The sequence below is a fragment of the Lytechinus variegatus genome, chromosome 1 (assembly GCF_018143015.1).
Source record: "Lytechinus variegatus isolate NC3 chromosome 1, Lvar_3.0, whole genome shotgun sequence".
NCBI lineage: Eukaryota > Metazoa > Echinodermata > Echinoidea > Temnopleuroida > Toxopneustidae > Lytechinus > Lytechinus variegatus.
Window position 1 is genome coordinate 88,206,068 of NC_054740.1, and position 23,510 is coordinate 88,229,577.

The 23,510-nt window shown below is 37.2% G+C and overlaps 1 protein-coding gene across 3 annotated transcripts in view; it reads right to left on the reverse strand.

Moving 5' to 3' along the window:
* The window catches only part of LOC121427154 (adenosine deaminase-like), a 31,212-nt gene extending 8,937 nt beyond the window's left edge, over positions 1 to 22,275 (reverse strand). The window contains exons 1-2 of one of the 3 annotated variants that reach the window (XM_041623419.1): positions 21,928 to 22,275; positions 13,686 to 13,747 (exon numbers count right to left, since the gene is read on the reverse strand). In XM_041623419.1, coding sequence (XP_041479353.1) covers positions 13,686 to 13,747; positions 21,928 to 21,966 — 101 coding nt within the window. In that variant the 5' untranslated portion in view covers positions 21,967 to 22,275. Of the gene's footprint in view, positions 1 to 13,685; positions 13,748 to 13,801; positions 13,864 to 21,927 lie in introns of all 3 variants that reach the window. The other 2 variants (XM_041623427.1, XM_041623409.1) reach the window with 2 other exon arrangements.
* Between the last annotated feature and the right edge of the window lie 1,235 nt (positions 22,276 to 23,510).

Genomic DNA, 23,510 nt, shown 5'->3' on the forward strand with positions numbered 1-23,510 from the left:
TGAAATTGGGAGGGGCACAACAAAAAACTTCCCGTTTACTAAGTCTAAAATTAGTGGCAAAGCTAGGATTTAATTAAGGGGGCGGTAGTCAGCACACGAAGCGTGTGTGTGAAACCAAAGACCTTATAATATATTACAGTACTAGACCGAAAGCTGCGCGCGCGTTCAGCACAAAACAAATGAGATTAGGCTCCGCCTACCGCGATCATTTGAAGACAAAAATAAGCCCCCATTGACATTCATGAGCGTAAATATATTCATATTCCGGCCTTGTCATTGGCTAAGAGCGTCATTAATACGCGATTTCCCCGATTCTTTGTCATCGAAACTAGTGGTATCGTGTTACAGAAGTAATTATTCATTTGACCTCATTACGTCATCTAATTTATTCATTCTGAAACTTTTCTTTCCACACAAAAATGGACCTACGAACACTCCGGTGAGTACGTATAAATTGATATAACCACATGAATTCAGTGGACTATTTACAAATTTCACACTGTATTCTGCGATCTTAGGTTATTTCTCTACCAAATTAGAGAGTTTACTATCATTCTTCTGTTAAAGGAAAGCAGAATTTGGTCTTTGAAATTGAAGTTAGATTGTCATCGTCGCCCAGTGCAGCCTGTATGTTGCTTGCAGTGTTGCGGTTATGCCGCTGTGTTAACCACATGTATTTTGTACGGGCTCCTAGCCGATTGGGCATCGAGAGAATTTCGGGCCGGTTTGGTTCACCTCCAATTAACAAGGACCAACCCACGATTGATTAAAGCAAGAAGAATGAAGCTTCTTTTTGTACACTGTAACGTTAGATCTAGAGGGAGATCTGCATCTATCTTCAGTAGATCGAAACCCAGTCAGGAATAAACTGTGAAGTGGAGTGTGGATGAAGATATATTGCCTGTCATTGTACGTGTCAATCCTCACTTTCAGATATCAAATTTATTTTGCATAACTTCAGGCTTCTTCATTTAGCCCCCACCCATTTTAACTTATTATTTATAAATAGGGTCTATAGTTAGACTCCTAGCCCAAAAGCTTCAGTTTCTCTATTTTGGTTGTTCCGCTGAACTGTGTTGGCTCACTCACGAATAGTAAAAAAATGTCAGAAATTGTTGAATAAATCCCCATAGCATACCAGAATTTCCAGAAACGACGGTTATTCCTGTATACGAAATAATATGCTGCTCTGCATGCATGTTTGTCTTATTATCAATAGGCTAGATCTAGGACCTAGATCTAGATAGGCCTAACGTTAGATCTAATTTCTAACTTGGTTAATAGAGGATCTAGGCCTAGTGTTACTGTTGCTTCTTATTAATATTATTTTAGACTTAGATCTAGGCCTACGGTACTTCACTTTTATTCATCGATGCTTTCTAATTCTAGTCCAACCTAATTCTTATGGATCTTCTGTTCCCCCCCCCCCCACCTCCTGCCTTTATTTCGTTTCTTTTCCTGTCTCCTTTCATTCGCTCTACCTGTGCAGATTTGTTTGTTTGTTTGTTTTTTTTTTCTTTTACTCGTTTTTGTCCTTTGTTGTTGTCTTTTTTTGTTCTTGTGATATTTCGTCTGTCTTGTTTTGGTATAACTTTTTGTCATGTCTTGTTCTTGTACCGTTCTGTCACGTCCTGTTTTCGCAACGTTTTTGTCTTGTGTGTCCTTTTCAATTTTCTTCATATCTTGTAATATAATCCAGCCTTGTTTATCTTCTACTTGAAAGAATATGTAAAAAATATACATATTTAACAAGGATTTACATATAATTTTTACAAGAAAGATATGATGACTTGTATATTATATTTATTTTGAACTTCAACAAGTACGATATGATTTGTATATTATATATAGATATATATTGGTTTTTTTGCATTAATATGTCTTATTTATTGAAGGAAACCTTCGAAAATAAGCTTTGATTTCCAGAAGGTTCCTTTTTCATTTCAAAATGTTATATTATATATTGCTTTACTTTGTAACTTTGTTAAAATTTTGGAATGAATAAATTCGTTATCAATCAATCAATCAAATCGAGTCATTCTAAATTATAATTTCCCAACCCGCGACACTTACCCCAGGCCCAGGGCTTATGATCTAGGTCTGTAATTTAGGCCTAGATCTAGGTCTGGGCCTAAACGACTCCATTTACATGTACGAGTATGCCTGTCAGTGTAAGTGGACCAGTCTAGATCTAATCTTGGTCAATAATGGCAATGAAGTTTAAACTTTTAGCCAGGAATAAAAGACATCAAATCCATATAGGCCTAGATCTCAGTTTAGAACCAAAGCTTTACTTTCTAGGTCTAGATAGATCGAGAGTCCATCGTTACTATCTAGATCTAGACCTACGAGTAATTTAGATACGCGAATGCTGTTGCACAGCTCTGAGTCTTGGACTAGATCTATACTTTCTTACAAATAGATCTAGACCTAGTGCATGAGATGAAATTATGTTAAAGTCAAATGAAATAAGATTCAGAAATAAAAAGATGCAGATGTTTCTTTTTGGGGGGGAGGGCAGACATTTGAAAAAATTTAGAGAAACCTAAAATTCAGAAAGCGAGGGCCAGAAGTAACCAATATTACCTATGGCCGTTTTGTGCATTTTCTAAAATAAAATTGAAGGATGTCATGCAATTCTTTTTTTGATGAAGGTTTTCACATTTCATCTCTTACCCAAATCCCTCCCCTATATACATACGGCCATGAAAAATATCACTTCTTATTATTGTACTCTCTTTTCTTTCACAAACAGGTTGAGTTTGAAGAAAAAGAAAAACAGGTTGAGTTTGAAGAAAAAGAAAAACAGGTTGAGTTTGAAGGACAAGAAAAACAGTATAGAGGTCTACCTATATGGTTCAAGATGATGATCATAAGTGCATGCATCATTTTGCAGATTCTCATCCAGGTATAAAAGTTAAACTAACCCATTCAAAATTACAGATACATTACATGCATTGAATGTTAACCATGTTTACATTAAATAAAAATAACCTGAGCCACAAAGAGGTAGGATCTGTACGGAACATACACTTCTTAAATATACAGGCTCTCGAGTCTAAAATAGAACCAATGTCAAAAGTTATGTACTTTGGGCAAATTTATAAAATTAGGACATGTCCTTGATCTACTAGTAATTAAATTGCCTTTTTATTTCCTATTTGTTTATAAACAAAGCAATATTTATTTTTCATGAGTTATATTTTATAAAATTCATTTTATTCATTCTTTAGTGTGATATTCATATTTGTAGATTTACGATTTTTTTTGGTTTTACATTTTGTCTAATAGGATGATGCAATTTGACAATTTCCATGGAGGTGATTGATGATGATAAATAATTGGTGAAGTAGGCCTAATAGAACAGTGCCTGGACCACAGAGAGATATACAACTTGAACTACAGCAGTTATATGAGTGAGTGAGTTAGTTAGTGATTATTTTTGATAATGGAGGTTGTTCACATTTTTTGGCAACAAATAGACCTGCCTTTGAAAAACCCATTTCAATTTTGTTTCTAGATTATAGTTAGTGTCGTTTTTAATTACAGATCAAAATATTCTGTGCAACAAAACATATCAACTTTAATTCTGACTATTCATATAATTTACATATGTTAATTTATATATTCATATTTACAAGAAATCTCTGTCATTTTTTCGAAGAGTACATGTAGTTAGAATGGAGAGTGGTATGTAAACTGCAGAGAACATGTTTAAGTGATATGCTTTATAGAAGTACAACTTTATAATTAGAAGTAAGATTTCCTATGGTATGTGTTGAAACATATATACCTATGCATAGTCTCACTTTTCTTAAAACATTTGTTTTATAAATCATGACAATTTAATTGATTTTCTTTCTCTATTTTTTTCAATCTGCAGGACTGGTGTAACAGATGTTTTCATTCAAGAAATCCAACTATTCAACATTGAAGACTTAGGAACCACGTGATGAAGATGGAAAAGGTTTTTTTTTCAAAGTCCAATTAAAAAAAAAAATTATTATCACAACCCAAATTCATGACGTATGAAATTTCTTATTGATTTTCATTAAAATTGGTTGCAAAAAGAGAAGCTATAAACATACAAATAGGAGCAGCGGATTGAAGTTGCTTGAAAGTGGGGGGGGGGGGGGCACAGGGAAAATGCTGTTTTATGTGAAATTTTTAAAAAGTTGCGAGCAAGCAAAATTTTGACATTTTAAAAACAAATATCCAATTTTGTGATAGATTTCGACAAAATATTAAAAATTATATATTTCACCCTTTGCTTTCCTTTTTCTTTTTTTCCCTTGGTCGTGATTTTTTTTTTTTTTTTTTGGGGGGGGCAAGAGCATTGGCGGCGGAAGGCAAAAAATTTAGGGGGTCCACCTGAATTTATCCACCTAAATCTTAGAAGGGACCACAAAAATTTCCAGCAAAAAAAAGGTTGTCAACCACAATTTTAGGGGGGGCACAACAATTTTAAGGGGGGTCTACCTGAATTTAGGGGGGACGCAGGAAAAAAAAATTGACGAGCAAAAAAAAAAAGATTCTCAACAAAAAATTTAGGAGGGGGACTGTCCCCCACCTCAAATTTAGGGGGGACAGATCCCACCGCCTATGGGCAAGAGTCCTTCAAGCGCCCCCCCCCCCTCCATCTGTACGAACCTGCTTATATACCCCACTCACATGAATTATTAAACTTAATGCACACAGGATTTCCTTCAGAAGTATATTATAGAAATGAAAATATTGTTTTCTTGTTTCAAAGGGCACTCGTCATGGTGACCATAAAACAGATCCTTCTCAAGTGAAAGGGGCACAGAACAAATTCTTTAGAAGCGCTCTTCTTGGGTAAAAAGGGGCAGTGATTCAAGAAAGGGCACTTTCAAGAAGGCGAGGGGGCACTTTGTATTACATGAAACGGGCTCTCAGATGGAAGGGCACAGAACACGTGGGGGCATTTTTGGGTGAAAAATTGCATATAAGGAAGAGCACTAATTGGTATTACCTAAAACAGGTTCTCATCAGGTGAAAGGGACACAGTACACGTTCGTGAGGGGGCATTTTCTTGCATAAAAAGGCACTTTTCAGTGCTTCAAAAAGTAGGGGGAATTGTGCCCCCCCCCCAGCATACAAAAACATATTTATTTTGGTTCAAACTATTAACATACGCTTAAGAAAAAGGTAAAGCTTAATCCTCTGATAATGTGATTTTTTTTCTGGATAATTAATAAAATTCACCACTAACCAGAAAATTCCTTCATGTCTTTCATTTGTGTTCATATAGTATTTGTACCGAGCTAAAATGAAAGGGATTTGGAATTGGCAAAATTCAAAGTGAGACGGAGATCGAGAGAGGGAAAGAGTGATGAGAAGTGGGTTGAAAAGAGATGAGAAAGAAATGGAGGGGCACATAATTATGAAGAGATAATTTAGAGGGGGTGGTGAGAGAGCTGGTGTTGGAAGTAGGAACAAAAGGGGTGGAAGAGAAATAAGACGAGATTTTTGGAAACCAGGAGACAGATAACAAGTGGGAAAATAAGAAGGAAATATATGAAAAGTTAAGTTGCAAAAGGGGCTAGGGCCACTCCAAGAAAATCATTTTTTTTTTAATTCTCCCATATTGCAATATTCTTATGCGAAAATGAATTTTCATGATACCCTACCATTAGAAATTCAAAATTGGGTATAAAAGAAATCTACTTATCTTCATATTTTTTTAAGATATTATTTTCCAGAAAAATTATGAATGGACCTAACCCCTTTTGAAAAAAAGTGAATTTTCTTTTTTTAGTTCACTTTTTTATGGGAATTTCAACTTTTCTATGGTATCATCTTATAGAGCTACTAAAAATCAAGAAATAAAAATCAAATTTGATTAAAAATGGACCTAACCCCTTTTAAAAGTGAGCTCTTCATATGTAGGAGAAGGGCGGCACAAAAGAACATGAGTGGGAAAATGATTAAATGGAAAAAAAAACAGAGTAAGAAATGCTGGAGAATAAAGGGGACAGGAAACATATTGAGCATGATAAACTGGGGCCCGTTTCATCATGAGTTACAAGTATGGTAACTACGAATACCAATCATAATCAAGGTTCCCACGGTTATCACAATAATAGCGATGTTTAAATAGCTCAGTGTAATTCATTATGAAACGGACGCCAGAAGAAAGCAGGCACGGGGATCATGAAGATTTTTTTTTTTACTTCTCCAAATTAAATTGTAACAAGAAATGACTCTTTTAGTGGTGAAAGTTATTTTTTTCAGTATTCATACTCATGAATACCATCATTGTAATAACCATGATTTGCCCCCACCCCACCTCCACCTTTTTACCTAATCGCGACTTGATCTACTCTTTTCATCTTCCCTTTTAGAATTAGCATAGGCCTATAAGACGCAATACAAACATTGTTTTGTTTTTAAGTGATATCGCTTGTGATATCGATACTTTATAAAGCGCAACGTATCGTCTCAGATTTGCGCTTGCTTGATTCGCTGAATCCTTCGCGTCACGAGCGCGTAACAAAATGAATACATTAATAAATTTGCCAAGTTGACCTTTGTCATTGCGCTGGTGTGCGTATTGTCTAATACACGTACAAAACCACAGTTGACGAGGGAGCATCGTACGAAATTAATATTAATGGGGGCTTATTTTAGCTTCTAATGGATTAAACAAAATGGCGGTAGCTTCGGGGGCCTGTGTGAAACACTGAGCGCGCAAAACGCGTTCCCGGGGGGGGGGGGGGGACGGGGTGCAAGGAAGGAGAAGCTGCGACTGTCTCTTGAACTGTTCCTTGTCTGCTCTCGCTCGTCTTACGTTCTCCTATACACTTGTATTTTCTCGCTCACGTTTCCCCCTTTTTTTTGGGGGGTGGCGTTTTTTTTTTTTTTTTTTGGCTACGAGGGTGTAATAAATTGTTCATTTAGTTATTCATTCATTCACTCAACTATTCTTTAACAGATTCCCTTTTTAACATCATTTTTTTTATTTAGATAACATTTCAGCTTCTGCTGGAGTATCATTAGACTGGAAAAAGTTTGTAAAAAGGCTTTTCATACTAATTTTTAACATTTTAATGCGTAACACATCTCACCCAGGAAATTTGGCAATGGACCACTGAAAGTGCACGGTAAACTCAAACTAAGATATTTTTAAACAGTTTTCTTTTCTCTCAATTTAAAGTTGGGAGTAGAATTATCGAAATCTCTATAGTCAAGGGCTGATGTTAATAGTATGTGGCAATTAAAATGTATCGATTTCTTTCTTTGTAAATGCTGTATTAGGCCAAATTGGGGGAGGGGCTGAAGTGCACTATTAACAAGGGGCAGATGAAGCTTACATGATATGCGAGCAAAGCATCCACAACTGCAACAATTACATTTTTTAAAACCCTGAACTAGGCCCTTTAAAAGGCTATAAAAATCTTATGAGATACTGAAGCGAAATATATTAATGAGGGGAGCAAAGCGAACGAGCTTCAGAAAAATGTGGCATTTAAACCGTCAGAAGACTCTTTTTATTATCTGATGCATTTACACTACGAATGGGAAGGGGGCGCTTATGCCTCAATATTAATATTATGAGTTTCTCCATTGTCTACATAATCTTTTTTTCTCCTTTGCTTCTACGCTCACCTCCAAGTGCCACCCCATGTTATATTTGAATTTCTTTCAAAATAATGTTTAACCCTGGCGAATGCTGTATAAGGCCACACCGGGGAACAACATTCAAAGAAGCAAAAAAAAATTCTACTTAAAAAAAATCTTCTAAATAAAAAAGGCTGGCCAGTACATCAGAACACTCAACCCTTGGCGTAAATCCCGGGGGATGGGGGATATAACCCCGCCCCCACAGACTCACTTTTTGGAGTGGGCGGTTGGCGTGTACAAATACCCCCCACACACTTTTTAGGGAAGAAAATATATTTTAAGTAATTAGTAAAAAAAAAAAGGAATTCAAAATTTCTATTTGAAAATGCGATTGAAAACCAAAACAGTGGTTATTTTGGGGTCGCTCGCTTCGCCCCCTCGTAATATTTTAAAATTTATATCATGAAATGTGATTAAAAGCGAGAAAATTGGTTCTTTATGGCTCGTTCGCTTCGACCGCTCGCTAAATAGATATTCAAATGTGTGTATAGAGGGGGGCAGGGACGGATCCAGCCTTCGCCATTAGGGGTCCCGGAATTTTTTTTCAGCCATATTTTCCCCGATCGGCCGCTCAAAGATGATTTTTTGTTTGTTTCTTTGGAGGGGGAAGTTCTATGAGTCACTTCTTATCTTTATTCTTTAAATTAACGTAAATATATAATATCATAATCCTTATTTAATAATGCGAGCGCGAAGCGCGAGCAAATTTCTTTTTTAATTGTATGTATTTTTTCCTAAAATTTGAACATTCTGAAAAAAAGATGTGCCTGCAATAATTACTACGAACGCGAAGCGCGAGCAGAAATTGTTTATACACGTTTTGAAATGGTAGGAAATGTAGGCCTACCTGTTAAAGACTGCTTGCAGTTAGCCATAAAGTTGCTACATATTTCAACAATCAAATAAGGCGAGCGCGAATTACGAGCAGAAAAATTTTTGACATTTCTACATAAAGAATGGAAAATAATTTTTTGTAATCATGAAAGGATAGCTACATAACTAAACAATTGATGCGAGCGCGAAGCGTGAGCGGAAAAATTCTAGTTTTAGACCTAGAACGGAACACTATTCATGTTTTGTAAATAATGAAAAGGATGAGTAAGAGGGGATATTCTTACATTAATAATTTGAGCACCAAGGGCGAGCAGAAAGTTTTTGATATTGTGATCTGAAACTTGATAACTGAATGAACATGCGCGCGCGTGTTTCAGATTTAGACATAGGCCCGTTTTCTGAACTCAGGTTTAACTTAGACCATGGTCTAACTCTGTGCTAAAATTATGGGAAGCCGAAAGTGTCAAAAATTTTATTAAGATGTATGTTTTTTTATATTTACTGTGCTCTTTCCTGATTCATCGATGGTGAAGACAATCATCTATTTATAATTCCTAAATAATTATGAATGATTTGAGGCCAAATGAGCCGAACTATGATATATATACTGTTAGTGATTTATGTAACAATTGGCTACCAATACTTAAACCACAACTTTAAACCTGAGTTTAAATTAAACCCAACTTCAGAATACGGGCCATAGAACCTAGGCATTCTAAATACAACTTTTAGTATGAAATAAAGGTGAGCGCGAAGCGCGAGCTTAAAATATTTGATATTCCGATTTGATTTATATTTCAAACACTTCGTAGGAAAATTGTAAGGTGGATATAAATCGCACTTGATAAGGAGCTGATATTTTTCATTAGTATTTTGAGTTTGGGACAAAGGACCATGACATCCTTAGGACATGTTATCATATGAATATGATGACTATATATCTTCCTATTCATCTTGTTAAGCGCGAGATTAAACAAAAGGGACAATTTAATTATTAAATTGATACCTTATTTATTAATGCATAATGAGGGCGCGGAATCTGATGATATTATGGCCTGAACAATGTACATTTCAAGCACTTTTATAATCATGAATAGGATGCTTCAGTAATCAGTTGATATATTTTTAACCATTAATGCGAGCGCAAATCGGGAGCCGAAATTTTCTTATAAACTGCCATGAAAAGGGGATTTTAAGTAGTTTGTTGAGACAGAAATACCTCGTGTACATTTCAAGCACTTTTATAATCATGAATAGGATGCTTCAGTAATCAGTTGATATATTTTTAACCATTAATGCGAGCGCAAATCGGGAGCCGAAATTTTCTTATAAACTGCCATGAAAAGGGGATTTTAAGTAGTTTGTTGAGACAGAAATACCTCGTGTACATTTCAAGCACTTTTATAATCATGAATAGGATGCTTCAGTAATCAGTTGATATATTTTTAACCATTAATGCGAGCGCAAATCGGGAGCCGAAATTTTCTTATAAACTGCCATGAAAAGGGGATTTTAAGTAGTTTGTTGAGACAGAAATACCTCGTGTACATTTCAAGCACTTTTATAATCATGAATAGGATGCTTCAGTAATCAGTTGATATATTTTTAACCATTAATGCGAGCGCAAATCGGGAGCCGAAATTTTCTTATAAACTGCCATGAAAAGGGGATTTTAAGTAGTTTGTTGAGACAGAAATACCTCGTGTACATTTCAAGCACTTTTATAATCATGAATAGGATGCTTCAGTAATCAGTTGATATATTTTTAACCATTAATGCGAGCGCAAATCGGGAGCCGAAACTTTCTTATAAACTGCCATGAAAAGGGGATTTTAAGTAGTTTGTTGAGACAGAAATACCTCGCAAATCAAAATGCAAGCATGGCAGCGCTAGCTGATATGTTTTGACAATCAGACCTGAAAAAGGATATTTTGAAAACTTTAGGGAATACATGAAAATAATAGGTACCTGATAAATCAATTTCGCGAGCGCGCAGCGCGAGCAAAAATGTGAATATTTAGACAATAAAACTGACATTTTTACAGCAGAGCACTTTTTAGTCATCAATTTGTAAATCACACAAATTAATGAAAGTTCGATTTCCAAGGAGAAATATGTTTTGTATATTGACTTCCAAACTTGATATTTAAGCTCCATGTTGAACAAGATATGTGAATTGCCTGGAATTTTTTTTTCAAGTCTTCCTCTCCTCTTATTTTATTCACTCGTCTTAATTCCTATACTCTTTTCTTTTTTTTTCTTTTTTGCTCCTCCAATAGGAGGGGGAGCCCGGCCCCTCGCCCCCTGGATTCGCCTATGGGGGGGGGGGGATAAAACTCGATCATCCCCCACTCCTCAAAGTGGATTTACGCCGGTGTACTCAACACACCCTTTCGAGACAAGTCCCCTCCCTAGTTCCCATGAGTTTTTGAGTTGAGTTTATTAACATTAACATATTTACATGAATGTATAATACATATTTACAAGAATGTGTTTGTATAACATGAATTATATAAATGCAGTTCATAACATAAGCATAGTCTATATAAGAACACAATGTGATACCCCATGATATCAGCATATAATACAAGAGTCTTGATGCAGTTTCACCTGACAAGAAGCAAATCACCATAAAAATTGATCGTATGCATGAACATAAATTATTATTGGTTTGGGTGATTTTGCACTAAAAGAAATGCTGTTTAAGGGAGAACCAAAAGTTAGCAAAAGTGCTCGTCGAGAATGGTTTCCCCAAAAGGATCAAAGTGCAATGTATCTACTCTACTAAAACAACTTTCTTTTTATTTTTTCCCCCAAACTCATGTCAATCATCAAACTTCATTAATCAAGAGAGTTTTCATATCTTTTACAAAATGAAAACCGTGTTCTTGAATACTCTGGGGCAAACTATTCAAAAACTCCAATAAAATATATAAAAAAAGTGCCATGTGTAGTGTTACTTTTCATGCTTTTGGGGAGTCTTAGCATGGAATGTTCTCCCCGCTCTCAAGCCATCCTGTCGCGATAACTGGTGAAGGGGTTGGAGGGGGGGGGGGGGCTTCTCTCGATAGGGTGCGGCCATCCCCGCTCTGCTCCCCCACCCTTTCGAAACATCGACAATCCCTTCCCCGCTTGCTCTCACTTTGTTTGCTTTTGTTTTGTGTTGTATTTTTTTGTTGTCTCCCGCCCGGTTGAAGAATTCATGTGTGTTTTTTTCTTGGGGGGGGGGATACCCGACCCCTCTGGCTATGTAATGACGCAATCGATCCGCAACTTTTAGTTCTTGTATATCACGTCGATATGTCATCATCTGTGGGATTACCCAGAAAGGTGGGGGACTGAGGCCATGTTGCATGTTATCTTTTAATGGAACTTTATACAGAATACTTACCCTCATCCTATGTGGACGAGCCCCATCCTCAACTTGGAAAACATTTGTTGTTGCTCGTCCCTGACATTGCTTCCTTCAACAACGCCAAGATATATAGATGCCACATTTACTTTGATTTTGTGATATCTGTGGCCATGAGCAACTAGAACGAGCCCCTCCCAATCCCGGCTTTGACACATGCGTCTAATTCTTGAGCCAGTTTGTCAGAAGATAAAATGAAAGATAAAATGAAAGATGTGCCCATTCTCAGGTGCATGTCATTGGTCAAGTGGGATTGTACATATCATGAATGTTAATTTCGTCGTGAGTCTGCCAGAAGGGCGTTAACTCCGCTCACACTCGCTCACGCCCTTCTGCCAGACAGAAAAATTGAAATTGGAGCTCGCGCATGCTTCCCTTCGCTTTCTACCCCCTTTTCTGCCAGCTGCATGACGAACTTTTTTCATTATGTATTCACCGTATTCTAGGGAAATAAGCATGAATGTTCAATGTTCCAGGGGTATGTATTTCCATAATATTTCCAGTTTTCTTGTTAAACATTAAATGCACAAGATCATGAAGCAGAATTACCATAAAAATAAACGTTAAAGGACAATTCCACCCCAACAAAAACTTGATTTGAATAAAAAGAGAAAAATTCAACAAGTATAACACTGAAAATTTCATCAAAATCGGATGTAAAATAAGAAAGTTATGACATTTCAAAATTTCACTTCATTTCACAAAAACAGTTATATGAACGAGCCAGCTACATCCAAATGAGAGTCGATGACGTCATTCACTCACTATTTCTTTTATTTTTTATTGTTTGAAATATGAAATATTTTTATTTTCTTGTCATTGTCATGTGAAATGAAGTTTCATTCCTCCCTGAACACGTGGAATTCCATTATTTTAACATTTTGTGCTTCAGGCAAGGAGGTCCTAATCGTCAAATTCGTAAAAATTGAAATATTGTATAATTCAAACAATAAAAAAACGAAAGAAATAGTGAGTGAGTGACATCATCACCTCTCTCATTTGGATGTAACTGGCTCGTTCATATAACTATTTTGTTAAAAATAAGCGAAACTTTGAAATGTCATAACTTTCTTATTTTACATCTGATTTTGATGAAATCTTCAGCATTGTGCTTGTCTGATTTTTCTCTATTGATTCAAATCAACATTTTTCTAAGGTGGACTTAACCTTTAAATGAGTAGAGGTAATGATTAAGTACGGTCAGTAAAATTAGGCAACGTAAGTTTCTACTGTAAGTATCGGAAATACCCCCCCCCTTATAAGAGAGCCCTTTCAGTATAAGTGTTTCGCACGATTCGCGTGCTCACTACAGCCCACTACCGGGAAATGTTTTGGCTCTACCCCCCCCCCTTCAGCGAGGCCCTTTAAACCACTCGTCACCCGATGAAGGAAAAAAAATCGGTCTCGCGGGCCTTCGGTCTCGCGGACCCTCGGTCTCGCGGACCCTCGGTCTCGCGGGCCCTCGGTCTCGCGGACTCTCGGTCTCGCGGGCCCTCGGTCAAGTGGTCAGACCCCAAACAAACAAACAAAAACATAAAAGAGGGGGCGTATAGGCAACTACCCTAACAGATTCGTGACTGCCAGTAAGCATAATGATATATGTATAAATAGTTGTTTAAATTTGAAGATGAGTCAGGTATACCTTTATAAATCTCGAGTGATCATTTCTTGCAAATGCATTATATGATATAAAACATTCAATTATGATTATTACAAAATTTATGCACGCTATTAAATAGAAGCAAGCAAACTGTATTTTGAGACAGATTGAAAACTTATTTGCGGGAATACTTACTGTGAAATCTCCCATATTGTTGAAGATCGAATGGCTCCTTCAATGTGAAGATGAAGTTCTACCTAAAGTTTAAAAGTAAATAATTTAATGATTATGTGTCATGAATAAATACTTACTTTGAAATCTCCCAGATTGTGGCTGGCCGAATTCCACCATCAAGATGGAGATGAAGTTCTACCTGAAGTTGAAAAAAAAAAACATATTGATTTGGTCAACGAAAATCTAATTCATTTTTCATTATATATGATAAGCATATTACTACGAAATTGAATTGAAACGAGCTGATTAAAAAGAATAGTGTTTTCCATTCAAGACATCTTGATCATCAATTCCATATTTTGAATATTCTTTTGCAAATTTAACTTCGGCCAAAGGCGAGTTCCATTTGATTTGAAGAAATCACGAATCAACTTCGAACTTTACCGTCAATAATATTCTGCAGCCTGTTCTTCAGATATGGGTTATGCATGCACGATAGTGATAGCATATTGTTACATGAATCAAGGATGCATTTAATTTTGTTATAGCTCATATGATTTTAGAAAGCAAACAAAATCAGCAAATTTAGTGACAAACGTTATACGCATATGTATTTCTAACAGGTAATTAGTGTTTTTCTTTAAGAAATTAATTGGATGTATATGTCGATAGTCAGTCAAAAGTGCATTTTTCTCACTTGTAACGCTCAATCAAAATATGAAACATGGTGAATTCAGACGGCAACAATATTGGACCAATGAAGGAAAAATGTTTGCAACCGACTGGCTTAATCATTTTCCTTAATTGTTTGTTGATTTTTATGATATTGATCTTTTTTAAATAATAGATTGTGTGGAAGTATGGCGATGGGGGGGGGGCGTAATTAACGTAAATCACTCTTAACGTATGGCAAATTGTCGTTGGCACATCTTTTGATATCGACAATGTACGATCCCACTTCCATAGCTACGTTCATGTACACTGATGATACACCCTCTACAAATGTTAAATTATTAATACATTTTACGCGCTATATGGTACTTTTTTCTTTTTAGCGCCTCTAAATATCCATTATTTTTATCATTAAGTAATACATCTATTTATGAAATTCAAGAAATACTTCCGAATGACTTTGATGATATCACTATGTGGATTAGGTTAAATAAGCTGTGTTTAAGTGTTGATAAAACTAAATATATGATCATTGGCAGTAAGAAAAGATTTTTTTTTTATTAAAATATATTTTCATTTCAATAAAGTATTAAAGTATTGATATTGAAAAATGTAATAGTTTTAAATGTCTTGGTGTTGTTGTTGATGATAATTTGTTATGGCGCAATTATGTAGTCTAAGTACACTCTAAAAATTATTGGGTAAAACTGTGAAAATGATCCATGAGGGTTATTATGTGTCCAACCAAAATTAGGCCTTTTTTTATTTATCCAGTGTGATGAACATTTTGCCCATTCTAAAGTAATCGCTGCTTACTGGACAATATGCTTCCCGCATCGAGTACAATACTGCCCAAAATTAGTTGAAAAGTGCTTTATATTATGATGGCTGCGTTCTATGGAATAGTGATTAAGAATGTTAAAACCTAAATTAAGAATGTTAAAACCTAAATAATTTCAAACTGTGAAAGGACATTTCCTCAATCTTGCCTAGGCCAACCAACATAACAATACCCCTTTCAGTACTGATGCTTTTTACTATTATACTTTTTTTTCTATATTGGTCAATTCATTTTTATGTATTAATTGATATAATGCTGTTGTTACTTTATATATGTATTTAACAATATCTTATGACTTTATGATTGTATATATGTATTACCATTATTGTTTTAATAGTATATAGTTATCAAGTTCTCAAGTCACATGACATCACAATGGTCTGGGTCGGAAATAACATGTTTCTCTTGCTTGCCTTTATAAATATGATATCCAGGAAGTGGGAATTATCTATCTTGAAAACGCATGTGCACGAATAGAACAAACTAGACAATTCACAATGCGCAATTAACCTCTTATATCATTCAGATAATTTATATCTTAAAATTACATTGAATTCTGCTTTTGTAAGGCCTGCCAAACTCATGAAATGTTATATGGCATAAAAATAATGTATGTCCACATCGTGTCCACATTGATTTTTAAGAAATGGGATTAGAAAAGCTCAGCTGACATTGTAAGTGGTTTCAAGCCAGGTTCAAGATCAAATCGACAAATAGCATCCTTTGGCAAGGCATCAATCCTCATTGTGTCTCTAACAAATTGTAAAGCCGTCTCCTTGGAACTCTGGTTTTAATGCAATGCAATAATCGATTCTTTAGGTCTACACTCTTGAAATGTTGGGCAACATACTGTCCACACAACAATTGGTTAATTTTTTTAATCTAACTCTGGGAGTTTTCAACTAATAGGTACAGTTTCACACAAATCACTCATTATTGGTTTGAAAAATACCTAGAATTTTGATAAAATTTTAACCGATTATTGTTTTGACATTATTGTTTTGACAGTATGTTTCCCAACATTTTTAAGAGTGTATAGGAAACAAAACAAGACAGATCCAAACATTCATTGCATCACATTATTTTTATCTAACCCTCACACTCGTTCTTTCCTCCAGTCATAACCAACCGCCATAATGGTTAATATACTCCACCTCTTCATCCCCTCTATCGATATTCAACCAAACAATAATTACCTCAACTCCTTATTATCATACTCTCATCCTGGGGAATCGCATCGCAAGTAATCCTTTCAAACTATTCAGCGTGCCCTCGCTTTCACCGTGTTCACCTTTGCTCTAAACCCGTATCATATTTTGAGGCAAAATAAAAGGGACCGTTCCCCTTTCATTTCTGAGTGTCTGTCCTAAAAAGATCGAATGAATGAATAAGTGAAATGTGAACTTTAGTCTCTTTTCCCTATATAGCTCAATCCACCCTTCGCCCAAAGAGCACACCTTCCCTGATTTACAGTGCGTTTCAGAAAAAAGGTAATCCAAATCTAAAGGGTTGATATCCAAAGCATATGTATTTTGTGACATTATTGTGCATGATTACGAAAGATAAAAACCATCAACTTTCCATTGATATCGTATTTGTACCATTTGCGCTATGCATGACCGAATTAATTGATGTTGAAGACACAAGGTGCAGAGACAACTTTTTCCAAGTTTTTGAAAACTTGATGAAAAGGCAGATGCTGATGTAAATACTTTCATCGATGCCTGAGCTGTCAGAAATCTTTTGATTGGACCCTTTTTCTTCAAAAGGAGTGTTAATAAGTGACTGTACTTGCCAGGCGCGTACGCAGGATTTTTGAAAGGGGGGGGGGGGGGTTTGGAGCTGATTTTTTTTTAAAATCTCCCGCCCAGTCTCTAAAAAGTGATGAGCGGGGGGGGGGGGGGAGGTGATGATTTTTTTTTTTCAGCGCTGCAAATAACACAATAACATTTAAGTGGGGATGGGGTATGTAACAGTGCGGTCATGACCCGCGAGCGACAAGAAATGTTCTCGTTTTTGCGTTGAAAACATAACCTTTTTGTCAATAGTTTGTTGGTATCATAGTCGATGCTACATGTCCTTCGGATCGTAGCACTCATGATATGGCCTTGATCAGAACACTAGAAACTTGAGAAATGTCATGAATAATTACGAGCGAGCGGAGCGAGCGAGCCGAAATGTTTGCGTTTTTCCGCCAAAACATACAATTATTCTTCTCAATAGCTTGTTGGTAATGATTACATATTAGTTGATGATACAAGTCTGCTCGTAAGTCTCATGATATGACCTTGATCAACAGACTAGAAACTTAAGAAATTTCATAAATGATTACGAGCGAGCGGAGTGAGCGAGCCGAAATTTTCGCGTTTTCCCGTCAAAACATACATTTCTTGTCAATAGTTTGTTAGTAAATCAAGTATTAGTCGATGCTACATGTCCTTAATTCTATTCGTAACACTCATAATACGGCCTTGAACAGGAGACTAGATACTTTTGGAATTTCATAAATTATTACGAGCGAGCGGAGCGAGCTAACCGACATTTTAGCGTTTTCCGTCATTTTGGTTTTCATATTGGTAAAACATATTTTGTAAGAAAACTTATGTCTTTGTCTTGGTTCACTTGTATTCATAAGTATACATCATGATAATCATGTATGGCCTTGTTAATGGCGATACCGTGATCATGTCGGCGACATGCGGAAATAAAAGATATAATAAAATGGAGCGAGCGAAGCGAGCGGAAATTTTTTCTGTGTTTTTCGTCGGAAACATGAGATTCTGTTCATTATTGCTGTCATATACATTATTGGGTAAGGGAACTGTCCGTAACCAGACCAAGGAGTTATCCCCGGGGGGGGGGGGGCACTCGACCAAAAAAGTGGTGGGGGTGTGCCGCGGGCGAGACAAAAAATGGGGGCCTTGGAGCGGGCTTATTGTAAAAAGGAGGGTCCTCGGAACGGGCTTCGGAACGACAAATGTTTGTGAAAACGGGGGTCCTTGGAACGGATCGCCAGCGTGTGAGCAGCATCCCTACGGAACGGTCATGCGTGCATGATGCAGCTAGCGCGGCCTCCGCCGGGGAGCTCTGCGGCCGCTTTTCACCAAAATTGCAGCTCATTCAACGCGATCGGAGCGGCGTAACGAAAAATATGCGAAGCTTTGGAGCGGATTTCTCTCTTCTTTTTTCTCGATAAGAAGAAAATGCTATGCCTTGGAGCGGCTTTCTTTGTTCTTTTTCTCAACAAGGCAAAAAAGCTATGCCTTGGAACGGAAATTTGAGTGTAAAAATGGGGGTCCCCTCCGCGGCACATACCCATTATGCATTATATACTGAGTGCCCCCCCCCGGGGAGTTATCAGGCGCTTGCCCGATAACTCCTTGACCAGACCGACCTCTGGGGAGACAAGAAAAAAAAAAAAGGGGGGGGGGTTGAACCCCCTAACCCCCCTCCCTTGCGTACGCGCCTGGTACTTGCACACCATTGACAAGCAGATCGAACCACAGTTGGACCAACACTTGGAGAGACAGTTGTGATGAGTGCATAGGCATCTTCGGTGGATTCAGGACAGCGTTCCTGCTCATCGTTCCAGCATCATTTGTGATAGACACAGGGAACTCTTTTGATATTGAGTTGTTGCCATCAACCATATGGCATTGAACGGCCACCAAGAGCGCCTGCATGACCTCACGCCCTGTGGTTATTTCCTTTATGGACACTTAAAATAAGGTTTTTGCAACTCTTCCCCAAGGTTTTGATGACTTGCAGGGCCGAATTCGATATGAGGTGGATGTTTCGCACAATGATTCGGCATTGCCATTGGTGAGACGAGCTGTCCAAGATATTCTTCCACGTTTCTGGCTTTGTTTTCAAAGAAGAGGAGGACATGTTGAAGGTGTAGGTCAATAAGAGAGCGGTGTTGGCTCAGTCGGTAACGCGTCTGCCCTTCGAACCAAAGATCGTGGGTTCGAGTCCACCCGCGGGCGGATGACTGAAGCCAGTGCGTTGTGCGTCTCTCCCATTTTTCATAGATGCAGGCTATGTTACAATGGAAAACACTCCGTCCCTCGGATAGGACGTTAAATGGAGGCCCCGTGTAGAGGAGAGTCACTACCTTTGCACGTTAAGAACCCACTACACTATTCGTATAAGAGTAGGGGGAAACCCCGGTGTAGTGGTCCATCTGCATTCCCCCAATCAGTTATATCGGGAGGAGAGACCTGCGGGTCATAGTGATTCAGTTCGCTTTTCTCCTCCCATGCACAGGTGATGCCAAACAAATAATAATAATAATAAGACCAGGTCCATGATGAGACATCAATTTTTTACTCATCATGTCAGAAAAATGCCTCAAGTAAAACTACATTCCAAAAATTACTTTGGAAAACATATCATTTTATCAAGTGCACATTTTACCCACTTTACCAAAACTTGGAAAAATTGGTGTCTGCACCTGTTGTCTTCAACAGCGATTGATTTGGTCATTCGTGGCATGAATGGTACAAATATGGTATCAATGGAAAGCTGATGGGTTTCTCATTTTTATCCATGCAGAATAATTGCACACCATTAAATATGATCCGAATATCAGCCCTCTAGATTTGGATTACTTTTTTTTCTGAAACGCACTGTACAGAAAGTCAATCGGTAAAGGTTAATAGAAAGAGAGATGTGACTAGACAAACAACGATGTAGGTAATCCTGATGGATGAACTCTGATTAAAGGTACTCGATTAAGACAACATCAGTCCTCAGTCATTATCGTAGGAAATGGTAGTGAACATACATTTAGAACACTCACTCCCCATAAGCAGAGGTGGATTTAGGATAAGGACAGGGGCATGATTGTGAGCGGGAATAGTAGATGCAAAGGTGTGTGCGCCACATTGGTGACCCCGCCGGTACGAAAGTTCAGAGATATCAAAGATCATTAACACATGGGCCCGTATTCTGAACTTGGGTTTAAATTAAACCCTAGTTTGACGTTGTGGTTTGAATTGGAGCACAAATCCCTAACAGCACACATTCAAATGACTTACTCATACGACAGCAAAATTGTTCATAATTGTCTGGGAATGATAACTGAAGTATTTTTCTTCATTGTGAAAGCAAATGGGCACTTTATAGTAAACATAAAAAATATACATTATGAACATATTTTTTTTTTACTTTTGGCTCCCTATAACTTTAGCACAGAGTTAGCTGGTCTAAGTTAAACCTGACTTCAGAATACGGGCCATTGAGTGTCCTCGTTTCCTCTTAACTCCCTGACTCACATAACTGCATCATGCATGCGCGGTTAACCAATTTATAAGTGTATGATAACGTTGGGCTTTATTTCGAAAAAAAAATCCCGGACCTTTTGATAGCAATAATTAGCATCATAATATCGTTACCATCAGCGGCGTACCCAGGATTTTCCAAAAGGGGGGCAAATTTTATGAAGAATATTTCGTCCGCGAAAAAAAAATTGACAAGCAAAAAAAAAAAGTCTTCAACCCAAAATAAAGGATATTTCGTACCAGAAAAAAATTGACATGCAAAAAAAGAAGAAAAAAAAGACCTTTACATGACAAATTATTAATTTTTGCTTCTCAAGGGGGGGGGGGGGGGGAGGCACGTCCCCTGGATCAGTTGTGACTCTAATACATTTATGTCCTATCAGATTTAACACAGAATGATACCAGTACACTTTCTAAACCAGGAAATAACCACTGTGATAATGATTGCTCATAACGTGTCATTTAGCAACAGATAACAATCGTTTTAAAGCTGTTCGAGTTGAGAACTAGTTTTGAAAGAGCAACGTTGATTAAAATTATGAATAACTAAAAAGGTTGAAAAAAATCGTGATATTTTCAAATTAAAATCAACATGTCTTCAGTGAAAGTCATGTTGAATGCATGGTGATATGTCCATGTATAAGGAAAAGGTTATTCAGCAAATGATTATAATAACGGCATGAACGAGGTATGATAAAGATAATTATGGTAATGTATAATAGGAGTAAACAGTGGTACTGTACTTCAGACTCGGTTATCTGCCACAAGTGAATTTGTTATTTGCTAACATAAATGTTGTTAGTTTGACACCACTGTCTCAGTTCGACAAAGAGCACTTTAGCATTCACTGAATAGTAATTGTAAACTATACTTGATAAGTGGGTTTGAATAATAACAAGGAAAAACAAGCAAAATATCGGTGTATATTTTTGATGAGAATTCATCAATAAGCAAAAGATCTGTGAGCTTTAAAGTTCATATTTGAGGCAGGCGTCATGGGTATAGTAGCTGTGACATGTTAGCATAACATTATTAATAATAGTAATAGTGATAATGATAATAATATGATAAATATTACAATGATGATAATAATAATATAATTATTATCTACTAATGGTAGGCACTTTTGCTCTTCAGTTGGGACTAAACGCTGGACCCCTCCCCTCCCCCCTTCCGAAAAAAAAAATTATTCCAGATGAACCGCATACCGCAAAGCGCTTCATTGGTTTGTTCGCTTATTATTTGAGTATTTTCACCTATACACGTCTGACTAAAGGAAAGCGGGGGAAAACCAATCTTATGAAAGGAGAAGGCGAAGTTGAGAAAAGATTCCGTGTCTATGGGCAAAACGTTGTGAAATCTTTTAAGGTCCCTAACCCCTAAACGGGGTCTACCTCGATGGACTCCAAGCAGGATGGATAATATTCAACGCAAGTTCGATCACGATGTAATGTGTAGGCTTACCTACCTTTGGAAATGTTCTATCAGTGAATGTTGATTGTGCCATGTCCTTTTCCTAAGATATTGTCTCAGATCCCAGTATTCAGTCTTGCACTCATCGCCACTGCATAATGCACACAATCATGAATGGCAATGTTTTATTAACGCATTTCCACATGTAGACAGAGATCTAATACCATGCTTACCGGCTGCTCTTGCTCAAAGGTCAATTATAAGATGCCCTACCACGTACTGTTTAAACTTCCTATATGACTATACAATGTTAAACGAGATTTATGTACGTTTCAACTAATAAGACGGCCAGATAGTATAAGCTTAGACTAAGCCTTAGTACAATTTCATGACAGGGGGCAGGAGATGCTGGTGGGACCGGCACAGTTATGCCTGATTGTCACCGTACTCTCCAGAATGTTTGCACTCAATTGTACCTTAAAAATTTCTAAAGAGCACCTGCTCGCCATGGGAGCGTTTCATAAAATGATTATCATAACAGTCATAATCAACCAATCGAAATCTAATAAAGTTGTTGGATCTGACTACAAGGGTCACGAAATGCTCTACTTTTAATCGCTGCCGTCTGATCTTGAAGACAATGTTCATCCGCGGGAATTCGTTTGCTATTCTGAGGCAAACGGCAGTAAATTGTTAACTCCGAAATGGGCAAGCACTGGCGAATGAATTTTCCATTGGATTGAACAATAATTATTTAAGCTATATGAACAACCTATTCTATTCGGTTTTCATAATAAAGACACAATTCAAACCACAACCAGAATAATGAAAAATATAGTTTGGTTCAAGTTTGGTCTTATAGATATAGACTTGAGATCATGCCAGCTTATGAGGGCCATGTCATGGGGGCTTCCTAAATAAAAGCAACTTTCAATAATTGGTTATGCGATTAGACAGGTGCATTGCTATGTCAATCAATACATTATCTTTGTCAGGTATATCATGATTGTACTTGAAGCCCGCTGTTTAGGATCCGGGATTCACCATTGACGGGTGGGGGGGGTGGCAGTTGCGTACAATGCCAGGCCCCCTTCCCTCCAAAAAATGGGATGTCAAAGGTTAACTATATATACGCAATAAAAAAAACCGTTCCCCAATACACATCGAGAGGGTTTGGTTGATAGTATACCTAGTGAGATTCTGGGTACAACCTGACATCTCCATTCACCCCTCCCCGCGCCCCCAAATTATTTAAAAGAACGGGAATGTAGAAATAAATAAAGTAAATAAATAAATAAGTACATGAATAGTAATTTAAAAAGGAGTAAATAATCCGGAAATGGAATAAAATGGGAAAAACCTGGAAGTGCAAATTGTCCACTGTTTTTGTCGATTGCTTTTCCCGACAAAATTTTACGGTTCTCTGTAATTTGCCAATACGTGTAAAATCATAGAGGGCGGTCTCTGGGTTTTTGTCTTTTGTTGATATAGCTTCAATCCACTTTTTAGGTGGTCTGTCATGAATATGACAGATCAGGGGCCCGTTTCATAAAGGACTTGCAACTGTTGTAACTTTGCCATTATGGCAAATACCATGGTAAGCTTGATTATGATTGGCTGCTGAGCCCTGTTACCATG